The 27619-nt window shown below is 37.1% G+C and overlaps 1 protein-coding gene across 1 annotated transcript; it reads left to right on the plus strand.

Moving 5' to 3' along the window:
- The first annotated feature begins 2096 nt into the window (after positions 1 to 2096).
- On the plus strand, positions 2097 to 27577 carry RAD52-2 (cobalt ion-binding protein). The gene is made up of 4 exons (XM_090001680.1): positions 2097 to 2491; positions 3530 to 3567; positions 24060 to 24151; positions 27191 to 27577. The coding sequence occupies exons 1-4, from the start codon at positions 2151 to 2153 to the stop codon at positions 27332 to 27334; spliced, it is 615 nt and encodes a 204-aa protein (XP_089857806.1). The 5' UTR covers positions 2097 to 2150; the 3' UTR covers positions 27335 to 27577.
- The last annotated feature ends 42 nt before the right edge of the window (positions 27578 to 27619 follow it).

Consider the following 27619-nt stretch of genomic DNA (forward strand, 5'->3'; position numbering starts at 1 on the left):
CCCATTTCTCCCAATATATATATACTCAGTTTCAATGGAGATTTCTTTGTGTCATAAATAAAAAAACAAAATGTTCTTATCTTTCTATAAAAATATCAAATTATATTAAAAAACTCATAAATATCTACCTTATTCTACAATCTAATGGTATATAAAATCTTCGGTAAATAAAGAAAAACACGTGCATATGAGAAAACATGAGAAACATGTACGGGAGAGGTAAAGAGCCAAGACTTAAAAGGCATGTTTGGAAGCGAGAAAGATATATAAAAAGTGATGCAAAATAAAAATCCCTAAGAATTTGTTGACCCTTCCATATGAGAGAGACTTGTTAGCTGAAAGAGTTTTTTTAAAAAATACACTTTTTGATAGAAGATATTAGGGGTGGAGGAATGTTTAATACCAAGGAAATTTATTTTTACACTCCCCACCACCCATCTCACCGTCACTACCCACCATCACCATCACCCTCCTCCTCCTCTCTCATTTTTTTCACTCTGTTTTTTCGCAATGCTATACAAACAAAGAAAACTAGGCAAAACTTTTTTTTCCTATGAGAGCTTTTCTATCTTTCAAACGTATCCAAAGAATTCAACTCTTTTTCTTTAAACTTGCTTGGGGTATTTTATATATGAAAACCCCTTTTGTGACTTTCCTTTTTATTTTAGAATTGGTTTTTTTTTTTGATATTTCAAGTTGGGGGCATTTAGCTAATCCTAAGCCAATAATTTTTTTCCAGAGGGCAGGGCAGATAAGTTGCAATCGTATTCCATGCTTTTAGGGGTGGCAATTTCTGACACGACCCGCCAACCCAACCCGCCTCTTAGGCGGGTTCGGGTTGGGCTTAAGCCAACCCGTTTAATAAACGGGTCGACCCGCGTAACCCGTTTATTAAACAGGTCGGGTTCGGGTTGGGGGTATGCCAACCCGCCTGACCCGTTTAATAAACGGGTTAGGCGGGTGGGTCAACCTGCCAACCCGACCCACCGACCCGTCTGCCCGACCCGCCAACCCAACCCGACCCGCCAACCCGACCCGCGAACCTGAAAACCCGTTTACCTGACCCAACCCATTTATTAAATGGGTTGGCGGGTCGTGTCGGGTTCGTGTTTGCCACAGCCGACCCGTTTAATAAACGGGTCGGGTTCGGGTTGAGGTATGCTGACACGCCAACCCGCCAACCAGACCCGATTGCCACCTCTACATGCTTTAGTGTGCCGTTGCAGCTGATCGACTCTCCATCTTCTGTTAGGCCCCACTGCTGAGAGGCTGTATGCTGAAGATGGAGAGCGATAAGTGCAGCGGCACATTCAAAGCGTCCAATGTGATTGCACCTGATTCGCCCTAGTTTTTTCCTTATAACTTTTTCTCAAATGACATCTTCGTTTAATCTTTTTGGAATGGATTATAAATATTTGTTGACATTTGTAAATTTCTGTTTTCAGTAAACCACGGCATTGGCTACGTATTTTTAGTACACAATGAACTATGATGAATGCGATTAACCAATGTTGAAAATGCTACTCTCGTACATATTTAGTGTTTACTCAATACATTAATTTGGCAGCCTGTTCATATGGTTCGGTCCCAGCAAATGAATTGATTAGTATTAAAATTTATGTGATCATAACAAATAAATTAATTTAAAAACGATCATACAAATAAATAGCCTTTTTTATCAATGTCACTTGGATGAAGAAAACCATTTAACACCACTTTCTTCAAATTTCATCTATTCTCAAAGAGAGAGAAAAGGATTTTATGCGATGTGATTGCACCTCATCCGATCAATTCCTGAATTCATGCTCTGAATAAACGGCATATTGGAGGTGGAGCACCTTGAATAGATGGCCCAGAACAATTAAAAAAAAAAAAACCCCTATGGTGGTGGTTTGTTGGTTGCCGTTTATCTCATGGATCAACCTGGTCCCCTCTCTCTCGATCGAGAGAGATGGTGGGTGGGGGAGGGGCAGCTCGGTAGGTTGGTTTGATGCGTCAATGTCGAGTATTTTGAACGCTCACCTACCTAACCCCGTCCAAAAATGCCCACGCCGCGCGACACCACGCCAACCCAACGACTTCAAATTTGACACGCCCTCGCCCTTTCTCTTTCCCGAACCGATCCTGATCGACTGGGGAGTGGGGAGGTCATGGAGGCTGCACGAGTCGCTACAGTGAACATGAACATGATGGTGGAGAGTCCGGCGTTCCCGACGATGAGATGGCGTGGTTCAGGCCCAGCCTGCGTCAGCCTCAAGGGGAGGAGGAGGGGAGTGGGTGGTCTCTGGGTGAGCGCTGCGGACGCCAGCAACAAGAGCGGCATGAAGAAGGCCGGTGTTCCCAATTCCAACTACGTGGTTCCGCTCGACAATCCTCCCAATTCCTCATGCATAACTCGCCCCTTGGTTGAGATCCTCAGGGACCTTAACAAGAGGGTCCCCGATAAAATCATCAAGACTGACGCCCTCAAGGGTCAGAACTACATCCCCTGGTAACTAAAACTAACCCCCCTTCTTTCTCTCCCTTCACTTATGTGCTAGATTCAGTTGTATAGCCATGCTAGGTTCGATGGGCCTCGCTGTGCGTGTGTTGGATCTGAAATCTTCTTTCGATTAGCCATCGGGGAAAGCCATCTTTAAGAACGTTGTTTCATTCCAATCACGATGACGCTGCTGCTGGTGCTGCTGCTGCCGCTAATGATGATAAAAACCTGGATTAGTTTCGCCTGACGTCTTCACTGGCTAGCTCACTTTTATCCAGTCCTCCCACCGAAGCCACAATAATGGAAAAGATCATGCAATGAAAACAAAAAACTACACATCTTATTTGGTGTACGGCTCACATATTACTTCTTTTCCTTTATCTGCCGGAGGAGAAATTCAAGGATGTAATTGCCAGGGTTTGATCGGTTCTATCCATCTGTTTTTTCCTTTTCTCCTAAAGACATGGAAGCCAAGCAAAACCACCTATGCATTGTCTGCTGTACCATTCAGTCCCCTAAAATGCCAAAACATGGTTGTTATTCGTCTTGAAGATGACAAGTCCATTGCAAGTTCGCTCAGGCGGGCCAATCCGATCAGCTATCTTTCAATGGGTGTTTTTTACTTCGAATTCAAACATGTGGACGCAAAATGCAGGCAGATAGTCGGAAGCTATACATGTGAAGGAGTTGGGACGGATACAAATAAGTGGATGGATCAAAAGTTCATTTTGATGTTTACTGCGGATGACAAGGACTGCATATGGCATTACTGCATATGTTGTCTTGCAAATAGTTTATGTTTGCTGTTACCAACACGTCAAACACTTTGTAGTTGTTCATAGATCTTGTTTTGCATCTGGTAGAGGTGGATTATACATCATTGTTTGCCTTTTTCTCCATAGGCTGGTTTGATGATGAATTATTTTTGTTCCATTACCACGATTTCTCCTCCCCTCCATTCCTTTCTGCTCCTCCTCCTTTTTCCACAATATGTTGGCTGATAGAATTGATTTTGCCTTTTACAAAATTTGGTTTCTGGTTTTGTAGGTATCATGCGAACCGAATGCTGAGCTTCTTTGCCCCAGGTTATACCATTCCACCTATGCTTCCTAATATTATTTTGTTCCTATTCTAGCTGCTTTCTCATCTAATTGTTTCTATATCTGGATTTCACTTGTTTATGAATCCTATTTACCTAAGCCCATCTAATACAATATCTGGACTCTGGGCATGTCTTGGGCTTTTGGGTTGCCAAATACTTCTGGAATCAGGTTTCTTCTAAGTGAAATAAGTGTTTGAGAAGTTAATTTGACTGGTGAAGAGTTACATCCCAAATGTATGGTGAATGGATGAGCAAAGGCTTGTGTTTTATGTTATATAGGTTTATCTAACATTGAACCTTTTATGTTGACTTAGTAGTGTTCAATTGATTGAAATGACCAAAACACCCTTAGAAACAGTAACATTTTTAAATCACATGATTATTTTTTGGGGGTAAAGTGGGCCTTTTGTGTTATAGAGAAACAAAAAGTCAACATACACAAAGTATGCTTTTTGCTATTTTAAATTTAAAAAAATGAAAGTTGTTTTTTGGCCCTAAAAATTAACTGAACATTTTTAAAACATTTCTTTAAAGGGTGTTTTGGTCATTTTAATTAGCTTATATATATATATATATATATATATATATATATATAGAGAGAGAGAGAGAGAGAGAGAGAGAGAGAGAGAGAGAGAGAGAGAGAGAGAGAGAGAGACCTGTAACTTCAAACAGCTAAAGTGTCCAAAAAATTCAGACACTTGTGCACTGCTGATCTTGCGCACGATCAGCGGCACACCTTTTTTTTAACGCGCCTAGGACATTTAGCGGTGGTCTTGACCGCCGCTAAAGCCCTGGGCGGAAACCCGGGCTTTAGCGGTTTGAACCGCCGCTAAATGTCCTCTTTTCAATTTTTTTGGATGCGCAGCCGCGCGTTCGAACCGCCTTTGAAGAGAAACCCGTTTGAAGATATGGGTTACTCTCTCTCTCTCTCTCTTTATATATATATAGGAAAACTAGAATATGTTTACTAACCAAATATGTTTGTTGGTATGAATCAAGATTTTCCTAGTTTTTTTTACAAATATAACCCTGCAGATGCATTCAACATGGTCCATTTGCCAAGAATCGACTCTTGGATCATTGTAATTGGATCAAGAAATGCGATTTTTTATGCTTGAATATTTATGAAAATTCTAAGCCATTGATTTTCAACCCTTAAAAGATCCTTCTTATACATCGTAATTGGATGATCCAAGAGTCTATTTCTATAAAACCAAGCGTCTAGATCACATCCGTATGGTGAAATTTAAAAAAAAAAATAGTAAAAGAATTTATAAAAATCTTGGTTCATACCAGTCAAGGTTGTATGTATCATATCGTAACCCGTATTGATCGGGCCCATAGTTACCCTGTATCATATCATATTGTAAATTTTAATAAAAATTTTCAAAAAAATAAAAAAAAATAAAAAATAGCAAAAGTTATAAAAAAATCATAACACATGAAACAATGATGAATTTCACAAAATACAACCATAAAATCACGTATGAACCATTTATGTCTTGGTATGAATGACATGCATAAGACCTTGAACCTTAAAAAATCAAAATAATATGCCATAAATGACAATCTCACAAGAAAAATGCAAACTATGAAATAATATGCATCTTAAATAACGAATCTAAGCTAATAAGTTACAAGATTCATAATAATGTGTGTTTACATAAAAAAAAACACATTATTTTTTTAATGCTTAAAAATTTTACATAAATATTTTTTTAAAAAATAAAAAAAATGAATTAGATAACACCAATCATTGAGTTTCATCCTTAGTTGTCATAGGCGCTAGGCGTTGAGCCCCTAAAAAGGCCTAGGCGGTACCCCAAATAAAAAAAATTAAAAAACATACAAAATATGTAAACAAAAAAACATGTATACAACATAAAATCAATCAACAATAAGCAATAGACAAATAATAACATGTCGTCGAACACTGTAAAGCAATTATATTACATAATCTGCTCAAACAAATTAAGAATAAATTAACAATTGAATAAACAAACCATACAACTAACAATGTGAATGAACAATAAAAAAAAATCATGTATACAAAAAAATTAATTAGTAAAAGTCTATGACTTATAAAGAAGTCTGTAATGATGAAACTTTGATCCATAAAGAATCAGAAGATGGTAGGCGCTCTCCCATGATCTACACCAAAAGAATTGAGAATGTGCTTGCTGTAATGAAGTATGCAGAAGAATCAAGAATGCAAATGCATTCACAATGTCCAACAATGGACTTAGCACAAAGGCACACAAAGATGCAATCCACTAAGGGATAATACGAAGAGGCCTTACAAGAAGGCTACACATAAAAAGATACTCTTTTTATTAAAGGAGGAGCTCTCAAGAACATTACAAAACACAAGGGGGAGTACCCCTTTTTATACACACAAGGGACCACAAGGGGGCTCCCAATAGAATCGTTGGTCGCCCCCAACGGTCACATTTGTGACCGTTGGGGGCCCCAATGACTCTATGGTGGCCCCCCCTATGTGGCTTAAAATAAATAAATTTTAAAAAAATACAAAAGAAAAGAAAAGAAGAAAATACATACCCCTATCGGGTATTATGTAAAAAGACCATAATACCCCTATCGGGTGTTATGGTGTACAAGAAGAAATACATATATATCGATACATATGTTAACACCCCCCTCAAACTTTACAGGGAGATTACGAAAAGTTTGCCAAGGAGAAACAAGAAGCGGGGAGCAAGAAGCGCTTTAGTAAAAAAGTCAGCAAGCTAATATTCGGATGTGACATATGACAATGTAACTGTCTCACGAAGATACTCATCACGAACATAGTGACATTCCATTTCTATATGTTTGGTCCGCTCATGGAAGGTGTGATTGCTGACAATATAGATGACACTTTTGTTATCACAACAAAGCTTCGAAGCGCCAAAAATTTCAACTCCTATATCTTGAAGAAGACTTCAAAGCCACACAAGTTCCATTGTAGTAGTTGTCATAGCCCGATACTAAGTCTTAGTAGAAGATAACGAGATTTTCTGTTGTTTCTTGCATCTCCAAGCAATTATAGAATCTTCTAAAAAAAACACAAAAACCAGTAGTTGAGATTTTGTCATTTGGGTTTCAACATAAAGTAAGAGAATTACAATACTATTACTTGCACTTTTAACAAAAAAAGCAGTGTCAATATAACATGAATGAAATCCCAACTTAATCATGATAGCACTAAATCTATCATACCAAGCCTTAGGGGCTTGTTTAAGACCATATAAAGCTTTTAATAGTTTAAGAGTTTGACCTTGTTCAACAGTAATTCCCGATGGAGGATCCATATAAACTTTTTCATTTAATTGGGCATTAAGAAAGACATTTTTGACATCTAATTGGAATATAGGCCATTTTTTAGATGTTGCTACAACAATTAGGGTTCTGACACTAATCATTCGAGCCACTGGGGCAAAAGTCTTCTCATAGTCAATGACATATTCTTTTGAGTATCCCTTAGCTACTAATCTTGCTTTATAGCGTTCTAAGAAACCATCACTTTTTTGTTTTAATTTTGTAAACCCAACGACATCCAATAACTTTTTTATTTGGAGGAAGTTGAACTATTTCTAAAGTTTCAGCCTTTTTTAAAGCATCTAGTTCTACCCTCGTTGCTTCAATCCAATGTGATATATTCTTTGCTTGATTGTAATGCGATGACTCATAGTAAGAATGTAAGGCTATTAGACAAGCTCTATAATTAGGTGAGAGAGATTCATATGAGACAAACCTATTAGGTGGAATCAGTGTTATCAAAAACGCGCCTTGAGGCACACCTCGCCTTGAGGCGCAAGCCTGAGGCACACTTTTTTTTTTAAAACAAGACTTCTGAGACATAATCAAAAATATTTTTGTAGGTTAATCTCATATATTTTTTAGTTATTTCAGTTATGTAATAAGTTTCTTAGTATATTACTATATTTTAACTTTTGTTGGTTAATCTCATATATTTTTTAGTTATTTCAGTCATGTAATTAGTTGCTTAATATATTTTAACTTTTGTTGGTTAATCTCATATATTTTCCAGTTATGTAATCAGTTTTTTAGTTACTTTTATATGTTAATCTCATATTTTTTAGAATAATCTTATATATTTTAACTTTTATAGGTTAATCTCATATATTTTTCAGTTATTTCAGTTATGTAACCAGTTTTTTAGTATATTTTAACTTTTGTTGGTTAATCTCATATATTTTCCAATTATGTAATCAGTTTTTTAGTTACTTTTATATGTTAATCTCATATTTTTAGATTAATCTCATATATTTTAACTCTTGTTGGTTAATCTCATATATTTTCCAGTTATGTAAACGGTTTCTTAGTATATTTTTTCTTTTATTGGTTAATCTCATATATTTTCTAGTTATGTAATCATTTTTTTAGTTACTTTTATATGTTAATCTCATATTTTTTAGAATAATCTCATATATTTTAACTTTTGTAGGTTAATCTCATATATTTTCCAGTTATTTCAGTTATGTAATAAGTTTCTTAGTATATTTTAACTTCTTTTGGTTAATCTCATATATTTTTCAATTATATAATCAGTTTTAGTTACTTTTATATATTAATCTCATATTTTTAGTACTTATTTGAGATTTTCTATTTCTTATTGGTTGTTATTTCATCAATAAAGCATTTCTTTCTTTATTTGTATTTTTAGATATTTTAATAAATATTTTAAAGTTTTCAATTTTTTTGAGGCTTACGCTTTACGCCTCACCTCGGTTTTTGGTGGAGCACCTTGCTACACCTCAATGCTTTTCACAACACTGAGTGGAATTGATTCTCTAGAAGATCGCCTAAGGGAAGTTTCTTCTAGAGGTTCGTTAAGTTGCGAGACTTTTTCTAAAGCACTAATAGGTTTCTCTTGCTCACTTCGGGTGTAAACATGAAGATTGTCACTATGAGTTGGTGGTACTTCAATATTATGTGTATCTTCTAATATTTTTGAATGACTTAAGGAGTCATTATTTATATCTTCTAAAAGTTCATTTAGAAACATATATTCAATTTCATTTTGTTTGTCTAATACTTTAAATCCATTCTCATCTTCTAAAAAGGTCAATCTTTTCAAACATATAACTAATTGTTTTTATAGTCAAAGCATCTATAGCCCTTTTGATTTTCACCATATCCTAAAAATACACATTCAATTGCCTTTGGTGATAATTTATCTCTTTTATGTAAGAGAACAAAGCATTTACATCAAAAAATACGAAGACGATTGAAATCGGGTGTTATTTTAAAAAGTTTTTTATAAAAAGAGATGTTATTTAATTTTGAGGACGACATTCGATTGATTAAGTAAGTGAAAGTTAACACGACTTCGGCCTAAAAATTTTTAGGAATATTTTTAAAAATAAGTAATGATCTAGTGGTTTCTAAAATATGCCTATGTTTTCTTTCCGCTAGACCATTTTGTTGAGGAGTTCTTGGGCTTGATCTTTGATGACAAATGCCATATTGTTTTAAATATGTTTGAAATTCATTTGACAAATATTCTCCACCGGAGTCGAATCTAAGAATGGATATGTGACTTTGAAATTGGTTTTGAATTTTTGCACAAAATTCTTTAAAATAGTTAGACTTCCAATTTAAGATTAAGAAAATAGATCCATACATATCTAGTATAATCATCAATAAACGTCACATAGTATGAATAACCACCTTTAGATAGAACCGAAGATGGTCCCCACACATCCGAATGCACCAATTCAAAAGGTCTTGTTGAAATAAAGGTTCTCGTAGGAAATGGAATAGACTTCATTTTTCCAAAAAAGTAATCTTTGTAATTGATATCTTTTTCTTTACAAAATTTGTTTCTAAAAGGAAAAAGATACATTTTAGAATAATTTAGATGTTCAAGTCTTTTATGCCATGTTTCAATACTTTTATCTTGGACATAAGTACAAAAAAAGTTTGTAGAGAGCGTCAAGTGATTCATATAGTAAAGATATCTCTTTTTATGGCCTTGCCCAATCCGCTTCTCGGACTAGAGATCCTGCACAAAGCACCCTAGATGAGAAAAATATTTCACATCCATGGTCGGCAATTTGGGAAACAGAAAAAAGGTTGAGATTTAGTTTATGAACTATTCTTACTTTTGAAACAAAAAAATTTTGAATTTTTTTAGGATTTAAAGTTCCAATGCCATTTATTTTGAGAAAAGTTTCATCGGCCGTAGAGACACAAGATATTTTTGAATTGATGCATACATTGGTTAACACACTTTTATGGGGAGTCATGTGAAAAGAGGCTTCGGAATCTAAAATCCAAGAATACGTACCGGGAGGTGACAAAGAAGCAATGGCGGCACCAGAGGTAGAGAAAGTAGCCTTTAAGATTTGTTGGAGAGCTATGAATATTTGACCAAGTGTGTCCTTGAGATCCACGCTTTTGCTTTCATCTTCTTTAGTGGAGGATTCCTCAACGAAAACCACCTTAGGCTTGAAAGTCCCATTCAATTTTGGGCATGCGGGTTTGATATGTCTCAGCTCATAACAATGATGACATATAATCATCTTCCTTCCACCATTCCGTTGCTTTCCAAAATGGGAAGGTTTGTAGTTTTTAACATGATTGTTGGGTTTAGATACAACAAAAACTTCATCCGCACTTTTACTCATGCCATGCTGAGTCTCTTCTTGAGTAATTTTGGCAATGACATCCTCTAATGGAGGAAGTATATCTATGAAGGATTGAGGATCTTACTTGTTCAAATTTGGGACAAAGCCCAAATAAAAATTGAAACAATCTATCTTGTTTCATTTGTTTTTGTCTAAGCTCCACATTCTTCATAGCCACCCATTTAGGCTCTAAAAGAGCCAATTCATCCCATAAAGGGTTTAGAGTACTATAGTAATCTTGGATGCTCATATCACCTTGTTTCATAGTTCTAACTTTCTCTTGCAAAAAATAGGCCTTTGCAAGATCTTTTTGGGTATATATACCCTTCATAAAAAACCAAGCTTTATTGGCTCGGTGAAATTTTTCAATATTTGCACATACCTTGAGTTCAACGTTGTTTATAAACTATGTTAGGATTTTTGCATGGTTGCTTTCCCAATCTTCTATTTGTCGTTGATGGTCTTCAATTGCTTTGAGGGGCACATCTCCCTCAAATGCTTTTTCTTGACCTCCTTCATTCTTAGTGAGCTCAAGTTGAGGTTCCGGAGCGGACCCCATTACATAACCCCAAAGTTTTTTTCCTTTGAGGTTATTCTCCATTGCGGATGCCCACATCATGTAATTTTTGCCATTTAGCTTGAATGATTGGTCGATCTTGACCTTTATTGCTTCAATAAGGAAGTATGAGAATAAAGAAGAGAGAGAGTCATGACTTCACCTTACAAGGGTCGAGTGACTCTGATACCATGTAATGAAGTATGCGGAAGAATCAAGAATGCAAATGCATTCACAATGTCCAACAATGGACTTAACACAAAGGCACACAAAGAGGCAATCCACTAAGGGATAATACGAAGAGGCCTTACAGGCTACAAATAAAAAGATACACTCTTTTTATTAAAAGAGGAGCTCTCAAGAACATTACAAAACGCAGGGGGGAATACCCCTTTTTATACACACAAGGGATCACAAGGGGGCTCCCAATAGAGTCGTTGGCCCCCCAACTCTATGGTGCCCCCCCCCTCCTATGTGGCTTAAAATAAATAAATTAAAAAAGAAAAAGAAAAGAAAATACATACCCCTATCGGGTATTATGTGAAAAGACCATAAAACCCCTATCGGGTATTATGGTGTACAAGAAGATATATATATATATATATATATATATATATATATATATACACACACACACACACACGTTATCACTTGCATTATTATGACTTTATCCCCAACAATAGCAGTTTCACCAATGACGACACCTGTTGAATGGTCTAACAAGACTCCTTTCCCAATTTTTGCAGCTGCAAGAATAATTAGGATGAATTTAAAGTAACAAAAAATATTTAATAAAACATGGTTCTTTTAACAAATGAATTAAAGAAAATTGTTCAGCTTCCCAACTCCCCAAGCATGTAAAACATCAGCATGGCCAACGATAAAAGTTAGGTCCAATTTTCCATCAAGTCATGATGATCAAAATAATTCACACACAATCACCAGGTTATGTTGTCATGGTGAAAACTAACATTCATAGCATTAATTTATAGTCTTCATAAAAAACTTGCTTATGTAAGTGATAGGAAGCCAATCAAATGTAGAAACTATTAAAAATTGTAATCTCATATGTAAATATTCCATAATATGTAATCTTTTTTTTCAGTTTAGTTACAATAGCATAGGTTAGTTAGGTTTTTACTATTTAGTTTATTTTTCATTTTTGGACATAATATAGACCTTTTGCTTTTTTACTAAGTCAAAAAGCAAAAGCTGGACATAATATAAACCTTTTGGTTCCTCAGAGAGTTTTTTCGTGAGAAAACATTTGAAGTTTGTTTGAGGATTCCATTTTCTTACATGGTATCAGAGCTTGGTTGAAGCAATCAAGATAAGTTCTTTCGGTGCATTGGAAAATATGTCACAAGTTTCTTGCAAGAAAGTGATCCTTTTTAAAGTGGTGATCGTGTGAAGGCGTAAAAAGTTTGAAGGATATTCGTATTCATCATTTGTGATAGAGTATTCTTCCATTTAGTTTTTTTCTTTCTTCTCTTATCTCTTTTCCTAAATATTGTAAAATGGATGACAATGATAATGTCACCGTTAAGCCCATTAAACTAAATCATTTCAACTATGTCACATGGGCTTCAATTATGAAGCATCTTATATGGGGAAGCATTTATGAGGATTAGTAGATGAAACCGATGAGGAACCTACTCTAATTCTTACGAAGGATGGGACATGCCAAGATCATGTCTTGGCTTATTTCAAGTGTTGATATAAAAAAATGCTCAAGTTTAGCAAACTTTAAGCATGCAAATGAAGCTTAGGACTATCTTAAGAGAATGTATTCTCTTAAAGATATTGCACATGTGTGCAATCTTCAAATTAAAGTAAGAAATATGGTTCAAGGAGACAAGAGCATTAGGGAGTATTATAATGGCTTGTCGGAATTGTGGAAAAAATTAACTCTTCTTGAATAAAAGTGGCATTGTCCATAATATATTAAAATCTGCCAAAACCAAATCAATGCGAAGTACTTTTTTCATTTTATTAGTGGATTAAGATCGGAATTTGAATCCACTTCACTAAGTCTATCCTCCTTCATTGTGGAAAAGTGCCTTCAATAGAAGACACAATAGATGAGTTAAGTATGGAAAAAAATAGACTCAAAAGTAGAATCTCTAAGAATGATGACTCAGTTCTAGTTGTCTCGAAACCCGAAAACTGTCAGAACTTACAAACCTCCTAACTATGGAAGGGGAAATAATGAAAAACAAGGAAATGATTTTGAGAGAAGAAAAATCATTTGCTACTATTGTCGTGAACCGGGACATGTAAAAACCCATTGCCTAAAATTGAAAAGGCCCTATGAGAAAAAGGCCGCCGCCGTCAGACCACCACAAGAATCAAACGAATCTTCCATTGAAAGCATGTCATTGGCACAATTGGTGAAAGCTCTTGGACCTCTACTCAAGGGAGCATCTTCATCTACGGGAGCTGCAGTCTCTTTAGTTAGCACTTCCGATCCTGGTAAAACTCTATGGCTTCTTGACTCAGGTGCTTCTTTCCATATGACTCCGAATATTGAAATACTATCCGAATGTCGTAACTCAAATGGGTCCAATGTTTTTACTGCTAATGGAACATCACTAGAAATTAAAGCAATAAGGAATTTTGAAAAAACTTCTCAAAACTTAAAAGGATTTCATATTCCATAAATTAGATATATTCCAAAATTGAACCTCAATCTCTTATCCGTTTCTCAATTATCTGACCATGGATATAACGTTTCCTTCTCTTCTTATGGCTGCCAAGTGCAGGATCACCACTGTAACGCTCCAAAATTTCAAACTTGCGAACCTTTCAGAAAACAGACAAGAGACTAGAAAAAATCTCTTTCCTTCCGAGTTTGTTTATGAAATCAGCGGAAGATTATTCTTTTGTTAAATTCAGAAAGGCAAGTTGACAACTTTGGGCACGTTAGCTGAAAGAACCAAAACACACAATCCATGTTACTTGCAAAGCACTTGGAAAAGCCATTTTCATTTAAGAAGTTCCCCAAATAGCATAAAATTCAGATATCCAAGGGAAAATCCGTTATAAAACCCAAAATGTCCCGGACGCGAGCTATGAGCAGGAAGAGGAAATCTTGAAGTCATCTTGCCATCGCGCCATCGCCCGTGGTGTACCTAATCATCACCTGTACCCATGGAATGAGTTAGTTTCGCGAAAAACTAGTAGGTGCACAAGAGAAGGTACAAAAAACTGAATTAAGAGTATTTAATTCAATATGCTAAGCAGTTTAAAGCAGATATGCAGTTAAACAGGTAAGCAGTTTAAAGCAGGTAAACATTGCAACTGTCAAAACACAACGTGACGATTCATTTGATCGTAAGCTATGAACTACCACGCAACAAGAAAGTCTCATGATCCATCAACCAGTGTGAACAAACTTTATATTTCGATAATTTCTGGCCTGCGGGTACGCGTAGACAAATTGTAATAACAAATGAGACTAGTTCGAGCGTCTGTTATTCTATATATTTTCAATAACCCGAATAGCTAGTTGAGTCCGCTCCTAAGGGGACGACTTTAGCCGATAGAAGATTCCCCAAAGGCAGATACTTGACAACGGATGCATCCAACTTTTGCAGAAGTCCATGAGATCTACCACATAGGATAATGTCTGGTAGTCCCTTCCCCTAACTCCAATGACTGGGGAGGCCGGATCTTTGCCCGTGGGGTGGTTGTTAACAACCTGTCCATTGAAGTTTTGTACCGATCCATCATCTCCCTTGACAGAAATACAAGGGCGAATGAGTGCGTCAGGGTTAAATTAACTGACGACTCATTCTATATGCTCTGGTCTTTTGACCAAATGAGCATCTTGTTTATGAAGGCGATCCCATTTTTATGTGTTTACAACATTGTGCATTTAACACTGTTCGAGGTCGCATGACCGTCTCATCCGATCATCGCAGTATTAGTGTGTACTGCACGACTACAAGTACTCTATGATGAAAGGGGATAGCTCCTCAATAGGAGCCTCAACAGAAGTGTTTCACAAAGATTTAATGTTTCTCAAACTTTACTTTTGACATTCTTTATCTTTTGAAACAACTAACAACTCGTGCCAACATTTGACATGCGATTTTCAAGAATCTCATCCGCTATTGTGGTATCTACATGCCTTGCATGACCCGATAGACGAGATACAGGTTTCTCAACAGAGCCTTCCGCTAAGAAGTTCGCTCAAGCCCCAATTTAGGGTTACCTGAGATATGTCGGATAGACGAACAAAACCAACCAATCACATCCTTCCAAATACTTCGATTTGGGCAGTCTTTGATGCTTTTGCGCACCTCCCTAAATTCTCTCTACTTTGCAGGATTGCTCACTTGAAAAGCCAGGATCCCTGCTAGGGATCCCTCTCCTTAGACGAGGATGTATCGCTAGCTCCCGACTCAACTCTTGTCGCAAGAGGGAGAGCGGTAAATGCCTTTTGCATCCTCCACAAGGATGCCTTTATAGCACATGCAATGAGCGAAAACTTGAGCGTCATCTGCAATGACAAGGCAATAACGAAACATTTGCAAAAGCATGAGTCTGGGCACAAAGCGCGACGACAAAGTAAAGACTGACAGAAAGTAAAGGACAAGGATCGCGAAATCGCGTCATTGAGTTAAAAAAACGTACTTGTATAAATATATATATGCATATATATTTATTTAATTGTCATTTTTAGTTAATTGAACTTAATTCAATTGTCCAAGTCATCCGTGCAATCTTCCTCTACCTTGAGGAGTTGCAAGCTTGCTGGCGCCTACGGGTGTAAACGATTGACGGCTCGGGTAGCTGAGCACGAGCGAGATCCGTCGTATAAGTTGCAAAAGCGACAGTCTTAGCAAGCTAACACCAAAAACAGAAGGTCGGGGGCACTACCGCTGACCTAACATGAAGGAAGCAGAGGCAGTGCATCGTGCCCTTGCGCACCTGCTATCAGCATAAGAAGCAGGGGCAGGGGCTGCGAGCCCCTACTGACCTACTGTCAACAAACTACGAGGAGGCAAGGGGTTGCACCCCTGCCCTCAGAAAGCGAGAGCAGGCAGGGCTGCACCCCTGCCTGACAAAGTAGAAGAGAGGCAGGGGCTTTGCCCCTGCCTATCAACAACGAAGGGGAGGCAAGGGACTTCACCCCTGTCTGTCAAGCATGCAAGGAGGTAGGGACTTGTCCCGTGCCTGGAGATTATGCGAACAGGCAGGAGCGAAGGATTCCGGGGGGAGAGGAAGGGGGCTTTGCCCCTACCAGCCGAAAAGCAAAGAGGCAGGCCCGTTAGCCACAAAGGGGGAGGCAAGGGGCTTCGCCCCCTGCCTGCCGAAATTAGCGGAGGCAGGGGCGACGCCCTTGCCTACTAGAAGGAGAAGGCGCAGGGAGGGGCTTGGCCCCTCCCCCACCAAACTGAGGGTGCAAGGAGAGGCTCGGTCCCTCCCTTGTAAAACGAGTGCACAGGGAGGGGCTTGGCCCCATCCCTGCCAAAGGGTACGTAGTCGCTGGAAGGTGCAGGGAGGATCACAACCCCTCCCTTGAACAACGAGGGTGTAGGGAGGGGGCTCGACCCCTCCCCTGTCGGAAAAAAGGGAGCAGGGAGGGGCTCTACTCCTCCCCTGCCGTAACAAGGAGCGGGGAGGGGCTCGACCCCCTCCCCTACATATAAGGGTGCAAGGAGGGGCTCGACCCCTCCCCTGCAACCAGAGGGCACAGGGAGGGGGCTCGGCCCCTCCCTTACCAAACACGGTGTAGGGAGGGGCTCAACCCCTCCCTCGCTAAAAGGAGTCACAGGGAGGGGGGCTTTGCCCCTCCCCTGCGATTTAGGGCAGCAGGGAGGCAGCTCGCCCCCCTCCCTGCGCAACCAAAAGGTGAGGGAGAAAGAGAGATGGAAGGAAAAGGAGAAAAATAGGGGAGAAGAGGCGTACCTGGGGGTTGCCTGAGGAGCTTGTCGGAGGGGGTCGCGGGTGGCAGCTACTCGGCAGACGCAAGGAGAGTGGGAGAGGTGGTCGGGGGAGAGAGAGACGAGCGAGCGAGGGGGGAAAGGGGGTTTCAAGAGACCTCCCCCCTTTGCCTTGCTGTCTTTAAAAGGCACGAGAGACAGTGCCTCCATTGAGTCCGGGTCGGGTCCGGATTCGACCCGAATTAAAGTTAAATTTTTTTTTTCGTGTTTTACAACCTGTCAGGGAAGCTGATTGGGGAAGGCCATAGAGAAGGAGGCCTATACTACATGGATTTTTTGGAAATTCTCAAGAATACGTTTTGTTGTAATGTTCAGAAAATGAACTTGATTTATGGCACAGAAGACTTAGTCATCCTAACATATCCAAAATTCATTTTTTTTTTCAAATAAGGAAAACTTTTATAATTCTGAGACATTTAAATGTGAAAAATGTATTCTTGGAAAAATGAAGAAATTATCTTTTCAAGAAAGAAATTTTATCTCATCTCAAGCTCTTGAGTTAGTACATTCGGATGTATGGGGTCTTGCACCTGTCATATCAGAAGGAGGGTTTTCATACTGTCATTTTTGTAGATGATTTTACAAGAAATACCTGGATTTATTTTCTCAAACATAAATCCGAAGTATTTTTACATTTTCAAATATTTCATAAACTGGTTAAGAACCAATTTAAGAATGATGTCTCTATATTTTGCACTGATTCAGGGGGAGAGTATTTATCTAAAGAATTTAGCGATTACTTAAATGTACATGGTATTTTACATCAAAAGTCATGCCCATATGCCCCACAACAAAATGGTTTAGCAGAACGAAAACATAGACACATTATAAAAACAACAAGAACTTTGCTCATTACTTATCAAGTTCCAAATATTTTTGGGGCCGAAGCAACTCTAACCGCCGTATATCTCATTAATAGAATGCCATCATCTTTGTTAAAAAATGTATCATCTATTGAAAACTTTTCAAACAAATTCCAGATTATTCGCGATTAAGAGTATTTTGTTGCAAATGTTTGTTTTCTCCAACAAAAATGACAAGCTTTTCCTTCGGGCCATTCCTTGGTTATGCAAGCAATAAAAAATGCTATAGATGCCTTGATCTCAGAACTAGGAAGTTATGTGTCACGAAATGTATCTTTTTTAGAAAATGATTTTTTTTTTTAAAACTAAAAACCCTAGAGAGGTTGATGAATACTCCTTGTTGGACTTAGTTCCAAAAATTAATGAAGAAGAAGTTGATCTAGAAGATCAAAATAGTATAATCAATGTTCAAACATCTCATCCAGACTACATTCAATACTTCAGGCGAGGAAATCTAGTGCAACCTTGTGCTCTAGAAAAATATATTAAAGCACAGGATCAAATAGAAACCAGAAAATCATCTAGGGTGTCAAAGGTGCCTGAAAAAATTGTATCCTATGAATCTTTTTCACCAAAACATCAAGCATATATTGCCCTATTACACTCCCATATAGAACCTTCAAACTATAATACAACAAAAAACATTCAGAATGGGTCGAAGCTATGACAACTGAGTTAAATGCCTTGGAAAAGGCAAACACATGGACTATTCAAGACATTCCACCTGGGAAAAAGCCCATAGGATGTCGATGGGTATACAAAGTTAAAACTAAGAGCGATGACACTCTTGAACGATTTAAAGCTCGACTAGTTGCCAAAGGCTATTCCCAAGAATATGACATAGAGTACGAAGAAACCTTTGCACCAGTCGCTAGAATGACCATCGTAAGAACTCTAATAGCCCTTGCCTCTATAAAAAAATTGCATATCTTTCAAATGGATGTCAGGAATGCATTTCTCAATGGAAGTCTAGCTGAAGAAGTCTATATGGAACTACCTCCTAGCATTGAAGTTTCTCAAGGAAAAGCTCTTCGGTTACATAAGGCCTTATATGGTTTTAAGCAAGCCCCAAAGGCTTGGTATGATAAATTCAATAACGTTATGCTTGATTTTGGCTTTCAATTTTGTCTTACTAATACAACTTTGTTTATTAAGAAATCTAATGCAGGGATCATCATTCTTCTTCTCTACGTGGACGACATGATCATCACAGGAAGTGATAAACAGAGAGTTGACAATATAAAAAAAAATTCAAAACCAACTTTAAAATGAGTGATTTAGGTTTTTTAAAAAAAATTCTTGGTATTGAAGTAGCTTATTCTCCTTAAGGTTACTTACTAACTCAATCTAAATTTGCTCTTGATATTATTGACAGGTCATGAATCACAAATGACAAACATGTTGATACCCCTGATGTTGTGAACATCAAAATGAAAATTGACGATGGAGAACCTCTTGAGAACCCAACACCTTATAGATAACTTGTTGGGGCGTTGTCTTATCTCTCCATCATAAGACTTGACATTGCACATGCTGTTCACACAACAAGTCAATTTCAGCATGCCCCCACCTCTGTTCATATGGGAGTTGTGTTACGCATTATTAGATATATTAAAACTTTCATTTTTAGAGGACTGTTTTTGTCAGCTTCTTCCACACTAGAATTAACTGCTTATACTGATGCAAATTGAGGAGGTGATTCAAATGATCGATACTCAACTACTGGACTGTGTGTGTTCCTTGGAGAGTCATTGATCTCGTGGAGGTATAAGAAGTAGTGTTGTGAAAAGCGTTGAGGCGTAGCGAGGCACACCACCAAAATCCGAGGCGAGGCATAAGCCTCAATTTTTTTTTAAACTTAAAAAAACTTTAAAAAATATCTAAAATTATAAATAAATAAAAATGCTTTATTGATGAAGCAACAACCAACAAGAAATAAAAAATCTCAAATAAATACTGAAAAAATATGAGATTAACATGTAACAAAATACATATAACAAAATATATATTAACACAAAAAAATAGATTCATATTCAATAAGAATCAACATATATAAATTGAAAACTAATGGAAACACAAACACATGAAGTCAGTGAGAACGAACATGTCTTCACCCTCATAATAACCTATAATGATGCATTAAGAACGTCATGTCATAATTAGAAAATGCATCTTAGCTTTCTTTCTTTCTTTTTTTAAGTGAGTCAACTGAAAAAGTAAAGAAACCATACAATGTCCCAATGTCCCAACATTCAACCGATATGCATGCTTTAATTATTTACTTGAATGTATTTTAGTTTGTTTCCAAATTTAATTTATTATGTATGAGGTGGGCCAACCTTTTTTTTCTTCTTTTTGACAGAAACATATATGTACTGAACATAAAGACGAATGTTACAAAGGTGTGAGTGTGATGAGCTATTGCACTCTAGATCAAAAGTAGAGAAAAACAGAGTGTATTAACAATATTTGCATCCTATGTCACGTAAAGAGAAAACAAGCATAGCCTGTCTATATTCTTGGCAAAAGGATATGAATATCCTTAAATAGATCAACAACTACAACTATAACCAAAACAATAGAGAGCTTAACTATAGCAAACAAATAAATTCTACAAACACTTGACTAAAACTAGATTGCTAAATGGAAAAGAGACACCTTTAATTTTGTCGCTACCTGCAAAAAGTAATCGTTTCCAAATAAGAGACAAACATTGTTATAAAAAGAGAAACTATAATAACTATGATTAAGTAAACAATTTTTTTTACTATTCCTCACCCAAGAGAATAATGCTGACAGTGCTACACCAACTCCAACCCAAACGAGGACTGCGAGAGAGAGAGGTGGGAGAGATCGAGACGAGAGAGAGAGAGAGAGAGAGAGAGAGAGAGAGAGAGAGAGAGATTGCGAGATAAGATAGAAAAATTAGGGCCCCCAACCCTCATTAGGGTCGGGGGCCCTGATTTTATAAAATTTTAGTTTTGGTCAAATGAGGGCTTTGACCCTCAGTTGACCAAACAAATGAGGCGTGAACGCCTCACCTCGAGGCACGCCTTGCCTCGAGGCGTACGCCTCGAGGCTTTATGCTTTATGCCTGCGCTTCAAGACACAAAGGCCCTCACCTTGAGGCGAGGTGCACTTTTTGCACCTTGAGGCGCGTTTTTAATAACACTGGTAAGAAGTAACAGAAGGTTTCTCTTTTTTCTACTGAAGCCGAGTATAGAGCCATGGCTACCACCACCATGGAAGTGGTCTGGTTGAGACGACTACTTCATGATATGGGTGTTACAAGTACAAGTGCATCACGACTATGTTGTAACAATAAAAGTTTCATTTACATTGCCAACAATCGGACATTCCATGAACAAACCATGCATATCGAAATGGACTGCCACTATGTACGTGAGGAATTTTTACAAGGCACCTTTGATTTTACCTATGTCTCCTCAAAACTTCAACTGACAAATTTCTTTACTAAACCGCTTGCTACTTCTCGATTTCACTTTTTCTTGGACAAACTTTCGATTGTTCAACTGCAAGTTTGAAGGGGAGCGTTAAAAATTGTAATCTCATATGTAAATATCCCATAATATGTAAATTTTTTTTTCAGTTTAGTTACAATAGCATAGGTTAGTTAGGTTTTTACTTTTTATTTTATTTTTCATTTTTTGACATAATATAGACCTTTTGCTTTTTTAGTAAGTCAAAAAGCAAAAGCTGTGAGAGTCGTTGTCCAAGAACTCTCCCTTGCCCTCTCTTTTTGTGTATATATATGGGGAGTTACCCCATTGTATTTTATCTTGTGTATGTGGGTTTTGTCCCACTTAATGAAATCAATTCTTCACTTTTTCATTTGGAATCCCTCTTTTGAGTATTCTGTGTGTGAACCCTAGTGGTTCTTAAGTGTTTGCCTTGTGTGTGAACCTTTATGGTTCTTGAGAGAGTTTATTAGTGAGAAAGCATTTGAAGTTTGTTGAAGGATTCCATTTTCTTACATAAACAACTTAACTGATCCAAGAAAATAAAAATACCTGGGTGTATATCCACTGCAAAAACCTGCAATACATTATGAACCGGTGCAACAAAAGTTAAAGGAGAAGCAGATTACTGATCATAGACAATCAAATATTAAATTCTCACTCGCATACATGTCACATGCAAAATATATATATATATATATATATATATATATATATATATATATCGATAGAGAGAGAGAGAGAGAGAGAGAGAGAGAGAGAGAGAGAGAGAGAGAGAGAGAGAGAGAGAGAGAGAGAGGTTCTTCTTCTTTTGCCCTAGCGAGAGAACCGAGCGAGAGGGGTGAAAAAGTGGGAAAAGGTTCCTTTTCCCCCTTTTATAAGCTGAAAAACAGGTCAACGAAAAAAAACAAAGCGGACCGGCCTAGGCTCAAGCCTAGGTTGTAATATAAGGCCCCACCGCCCAAACTTAGTCACCCAGGCGGTGGGGCAGCGTCTAGGTCGCCTAGGCAGCACCTAGGTGCCGCCTTTGACAACTAAGGTATCATCAACATCATCTTTTTGTTTTGTTTTGAAAAAAATCTCTCTAAATCACTCTTAAGCTCTTTAGGGATGAATATGAACTAGCCACAAGGGGCCTTATATATTTTCGATTTTTTTTTTAAATAAGTGCATTTATAGCGTATCTTAAGATATGCCCTGTATCGTTAGTGTATCGTAAGATACAGGGGCATATCATAAGTTACAGGTGTGTATCGTATCATAACACCCTATGGAAACGATACATATTGTGCCAAATTGTACAATACGGTACAATACGGACAACCTTGATACCAGTAAACATATTTCAGTTACCCTATATATATATATAAGTCGTAAACAATCTTATCTCCTAAACCATCTAAATGGTTTAAAAGGCATATGCATAGGTGTTTGCTTAATTTCAACTTACATATGTATTCTATGTAATTTACTTTTAGAAAACATGATTTACATGATGCACTTTTCATGTTTAGAAACATTTTTAGAGCGTTAAAAAATCAACAAGCCATATCACGTTAAAACTTGCTGATAAAAAAAATCAAAATTTCTGATTAAATTGATTTAATCTAAAGCATGGTATTTAGTTAATAAACAATGATGAACACATTTGCAAATTTAAATTAAGCAAAAAATAATTGCATGTTTGGGTGGTTAGAAGATAAAATTGTTTAGGAGCTAAATGCCTCTCTCTCTCTCTCTCTCTCTCTATATATATATATATATATAGAGAGAGAGAGAGAGAGAGAGAGAGAGAGAGAGAGAGAGAGAGAGAGCTATGTGTGTGTGTATAGCATGTAAAGTAAAACATGAAGCACAAAAATTCAATCTAAGGAGAATTGCTTCTTCCACAATGTCCCTATACCTTCTGCAAGGAGTCTGGCAAGCTCTTTCTCTTGCTCTTATCTATGTGTGTGTGTGCCTGTGCATGTGCCCAATGTATGTACTTTGTGTGTGTGTGTGTGTGTCCACGTGCAATGTATATGTATAAAATTTTTAGGAGTTGAACAAAAGTAAATACTGAATTGAAGTGTCAAGACCAGGCTCCTGACCATTTTGGCCAAGGAACTGTTATGGAAGTTGTAACATGGAAAACTATAAGAAAAGAACTTGGCCACTAAACAGATATTTGTAGAAAAAGGTTGTGATCTCCTATATTTAAATATTTGATAAATGTCTTCTGCTTCTTTGATAAAAATTTGAAGTACAAGCATGCATTTATTATGTTTATGTTGATTGTTGTAATGCATAGTAGTTTTTTTCTGGAAGAAACTGCTATCATAACAGAGGAAACTTGCTTTGATACTATAAGTTCCAGAAAATTTGAGATTTATTCCAGCGAATGATGTCATTGACTAAAGGCATATTATGGATTATGTATCGAACGAAGAAGAAGATGGATATACCTGAACAAACAGATGTTAATCACAAATACTTACCCTAAGAACTCAGTTTCCCCTCCCTGTTCCAATACACACAAGAAAAGTATTTGTGTCTGTGTATGTTTTTTTATATTTTAAGTGGGCAGATTCTCCACCAAACACATGCAAATGGTTCAACCACTGATTTGATAAGGGTGCACTTGAATGCACCTGGATTTAAGATCCTAGCATCTGGACCGTAGATTCCTGGTCAAAACCTGACCCTTCCCCAATCAGACTAGATATCCAAGGATTTCCTTTATATTTTGTGGATCTCAGATCTGAGCATCTGAGTAACTCTTGTTTGGGGTAAGGTTGGATCTGACGTGAGGCCCATGCTAAATCTGACTTTGATCTGCATGTTGGCTGATCTCTGGGTGCATCTAACACACCCTTAAAATTCTGCATTTGTTCAAAGCAGGGTGTGTTCTGCGTATTTTTGTCTATATGGAAGTTCATTAACAACATTATCTTCTGGGTGTGTATTTGCATAATTGATTGAGGTTGTTTGCAGGGTGGTGTGGAGAAATACGAAACATTTTATTCTCCGATGATGGGAATGTTACTGTTGTTTACCGGTTGACAATTCGTGGATCTGATGGAGAGGTATTGTTTGAACTCACTTTCTTTTTGGTTACTTCAATAAAAGTGGAAACAATGGGGCATGTCACCTCGCAGCTTTAATCATAAATGATACTGCTGTGGGTATGGTTCTTGTTGTGATGTAGACCATATATGAAATGCCATAATATCAGTTATGCCTATTTTTTCCCCCTCCCAACAAGCTCTTGAGCTCTCAGCCCAAGCTCAGGCCTGAGCTCAACTTGTTTAACTATATTTACTATAAATTGAGGTTGTTGTTGCCTACTCATACTTGACAGACTACCCCCTTATTTTGATGAGTTGAGACTTCAGAACAAGAAAAGAGTCTTTTGTTGCTTATTTTATGTTATAGTTATTTATGTAGGTTTTTCATTTATATTATGCATAAGGCTAATATTATAATGAGACAAGGAGCCTAGTGGCAAATGTTCTCGTTGAATAGGGTGTCTCTTCACCATCATCTTCTTCTTGTCCCAATTTGTCATGATGTTCTGGCCATTCTAGTCCACAATGAACCTGAGTAGTACTCTCAAGTGAAGATAGACACACAATCACTATTATACTCCATGAACCATTGTGCTTTACTTGTTTGAAAATATAGGCGATGGATCCTTTACAGAATCATCGATATGACAATCTCAAGTGCCTTATATGGAGATCAGAACTCCCATGTGAAATAATTCTCATACTTTAATTCAATGTTGACTTTAAGAAAAGTCGGTTGTCCTGCAGGAGGAATAGGTATTAATGGGTGTTTCTTAGTCAGCATGTGAATATTAGGTTGATTGGAGGCATAAAAGGGACTCCCCTTTGAATATATATATATATATATATATATATATATATATATATATATATATATATATATATATATAGCGCGCGAGAGAGAGAGAGTAATGTGTATCTTTGAGACCATTTATCTCCCATATTATCCCAAGACCTCTTTAAAAAACATATTTGTGCAAGTTGTTTTTGTGTAATCCAAACCTGTAGATGTGTTTATCATTACTTATTTCCTAAAAACTATGCTTTAGATTGAATCAATTTAACAAGAATTCTTCATTTGTAGTGAATCAAGTTTTTGATGCAATATATACCGTTGATTTTTTCATTGAGCTAAAAACACATCTAAATATACAAAATGCTTAAACTAGTACATGTTTTCTGCTAAATAAAGCATGGAGATCACATCTATGAGTTTAGATTAAACAAAAAACACATGCAAGTATGTTTTTTAAGGGGGTCTGGTAGATAAATGTCATAAAAATGAATATCCAGCATAAGGAAAACTAGAATATGTAAACTGGTATGAACCGAGATTTTCGTAGTTTTTTTTGTAAATCTAACCCTGAGATGCATTTGGCGCGATCAATTTGCTTGGAATCAACTATTGGATCATCGTAATCAGATCAAGAAATGTGATTTTTTATGCTTGCATATTTACGAAAATTCTGATCCGTTGATTTCAAGCCTTAAAAGATCCTTCTTATACATTGATTCAGATGATCCAAGAGTCTGTTTCTATAAAACCATGCATCTAGATCGCATCCGTATGGTGACATTTTAGAAAAAAAAACTATAAAAATCTCGGTGCATACCAGTTTACATATTTTAGTTACCGTATTCATCAATATCATTATCTAATATGGCACAAGGAGATGGGGAAAAACTTGACATACCTTTGCATTTGACAACAATCATTTGTTGGTAATTTTTCTTCACTTAATTCTTTAGCAACTGATTTGATGATTTTTACTTGATGGGATATTTTTATCTATTTTTCTTAAATAAGAAGATTGCTTCAGTGTTGGGAATAAATTAATTCATTGTATGTAAAGAGGATCCAATGCATATGCTGAAATGTCATTAAGAAATAACAATACCTCATGCTTTCCTAACCAAATGATCATTGTGTATTCACTGGCTCATTTCTCCATTTAGAATTTTAGATATCTTTTTAAAGTAAATTTCCTTTTGCTTTTCTTACTTATGCTTTGGGTTTGGTATGTCCTTAAAATGCAATTAAGTTTTGAAATGTGGAACTCATGGATGGTAAAGTGAAATATTTATTCTTAGGAAACATTTTTCCATTATTCCTTTAGAGGATGTCGCACTTATTGCCTTAGCGTTGTCAGGTAGTTTTCTTTTTCATTGGTAAAGAAATTGTTTAAAATACTGGAATATTATAATGCAACTAGAGCATGCAATACCTTTGTTTTGTTTTTTTATGACAAGGAACCCTCACTGAGAAACGGGTCACTTAATGGGCCTGCCTTCCTGCAAGGTAAACCCCAGGTGAGGTCGCTGACACCCAAGCCCTTACGGAACCCACCAGTTAAAGGCACCTGCACACCCGGTGGGAGTCGAACCTGGGAGGAAGAGGTCAACACCTTCTCCCCAGGTCTGCTGCCACTTGGGCTACCTGGGAGGGTGCGCAATTTCATTGTAATTTTAGAACAGTTGGTGGTGAACATTGTTAAACATGTCTTTCATTGTTAAACCTGTTAACTGCTATGTTTGTTTTTAATTATAATATGCATTTTCAAAATGAAACAAACACAAAATGATCAAAATTATGAAATATTGTTATCTAAAAAGGATATCGATATTTAGCAGGGAAGATCTGGTATGTGGTAACAGCTTTTTCCTTGTTAAATATTTGGTGCTTGCGTTAATTTTTTACAGTTAATTAATGAAAAGGAAAAGTAGTTTTGGCAGGAACCTTTGCAATGAAAAAAGGGGCCTGTGGTAGGCTCAATGTTTTTGAACGTTGAACGTGATATATGGATACTGAATGTTTCATATGATCCAACAACTGGAACTAGCATGGTTCAATCTAATGACAACTATTTCTTTTGGGGCCAAAAGAGAAAGCTGGATGTCTAGAATCCCACTGTCGTATGGCCATCAGAAGGGAAAATTTATTTTTGATTAAGATGTTGAAAATTGCATGTAAAACGTGTAGTTCAGTTGTGAGTCGCGTATGCTCGATGTCCCACTGCTTATGAAACTGATAATGTCCTTGTGGGTTTGGTGAGCCAGGCATTCCGTGAATCTTGTGGCACAGCGTCGACTAATGGTCAGGTGGAGGATGCAGTTGCTGAAGCGGAATCTCTCGCTTTCTGCATGGCATGTGCCCGTTTTGGGCTAGGGTTGTATCTGTATCATGAAGATGAATCCCTATAGGAGCTGAACTTTCGTCTCACATGAGTCCTACGCTTTTGTTGTCACTGGAAAAATGACATTTGGAACGTTGTTGCTTGTCAGAAGGACTTCTCGCATGTATGTTTTTTGTTTTTCTTGTTTCGTTTGCTATAATGGACAGATAATCATGCCTCTTCTTGTTAATGTAAATAGAGCGTCTGGTCTCTTGATGGGATATAAGTTTGTGGATTATTCACCAGAAGAAGATTCACTCAATCGTGACAATTGTTGACTTACCACATTCCGTATGTTGGCCGCTGGAATTTC

Source organism: Nuphar pumila, chromosome 1 (assembly GCF_984573655.1).
Source record: "Nuphar pumila chromosome 1, dmNupPumi1.hap1.1, whole genome shotgun sequence".
In the NCBI taxonomy this organism is placed as follows: Eukaryota; Viridiplantae; Streptophyta; class Magnoliopsida; order Nymphaeales; family Nymphaeaceae; genus Nuphar; species Nuphar pumila.

What these genes read in the sequence shown, in the direction of transcription:
- RAD52-2 (XM_090001680.1), top strand. Translation starts at nt 2,151, where the DNA reads ATGGAGGCTGCACGAGTCGCTACAGTGAACATGAACATGATGGTGGAG. An exon ending in GGTCAGAACTACATCCCCTG is followed by an intron (nt 2,492 to 3,529) that starts GTAACTAAAACT and finishes CTGGTTTTGTAG; the next exon opens with GTATCATGCGAACCGAATGC. An exon ending in GCTGAGCTTCTTTGCCCCAG is followed by an intron (nt 3,568 to 24,059) that starts GTTATACCATTC and finishes GGTTGTTTGCAG; the next exon opens with GGTGGTGTGGAGAAATACGA.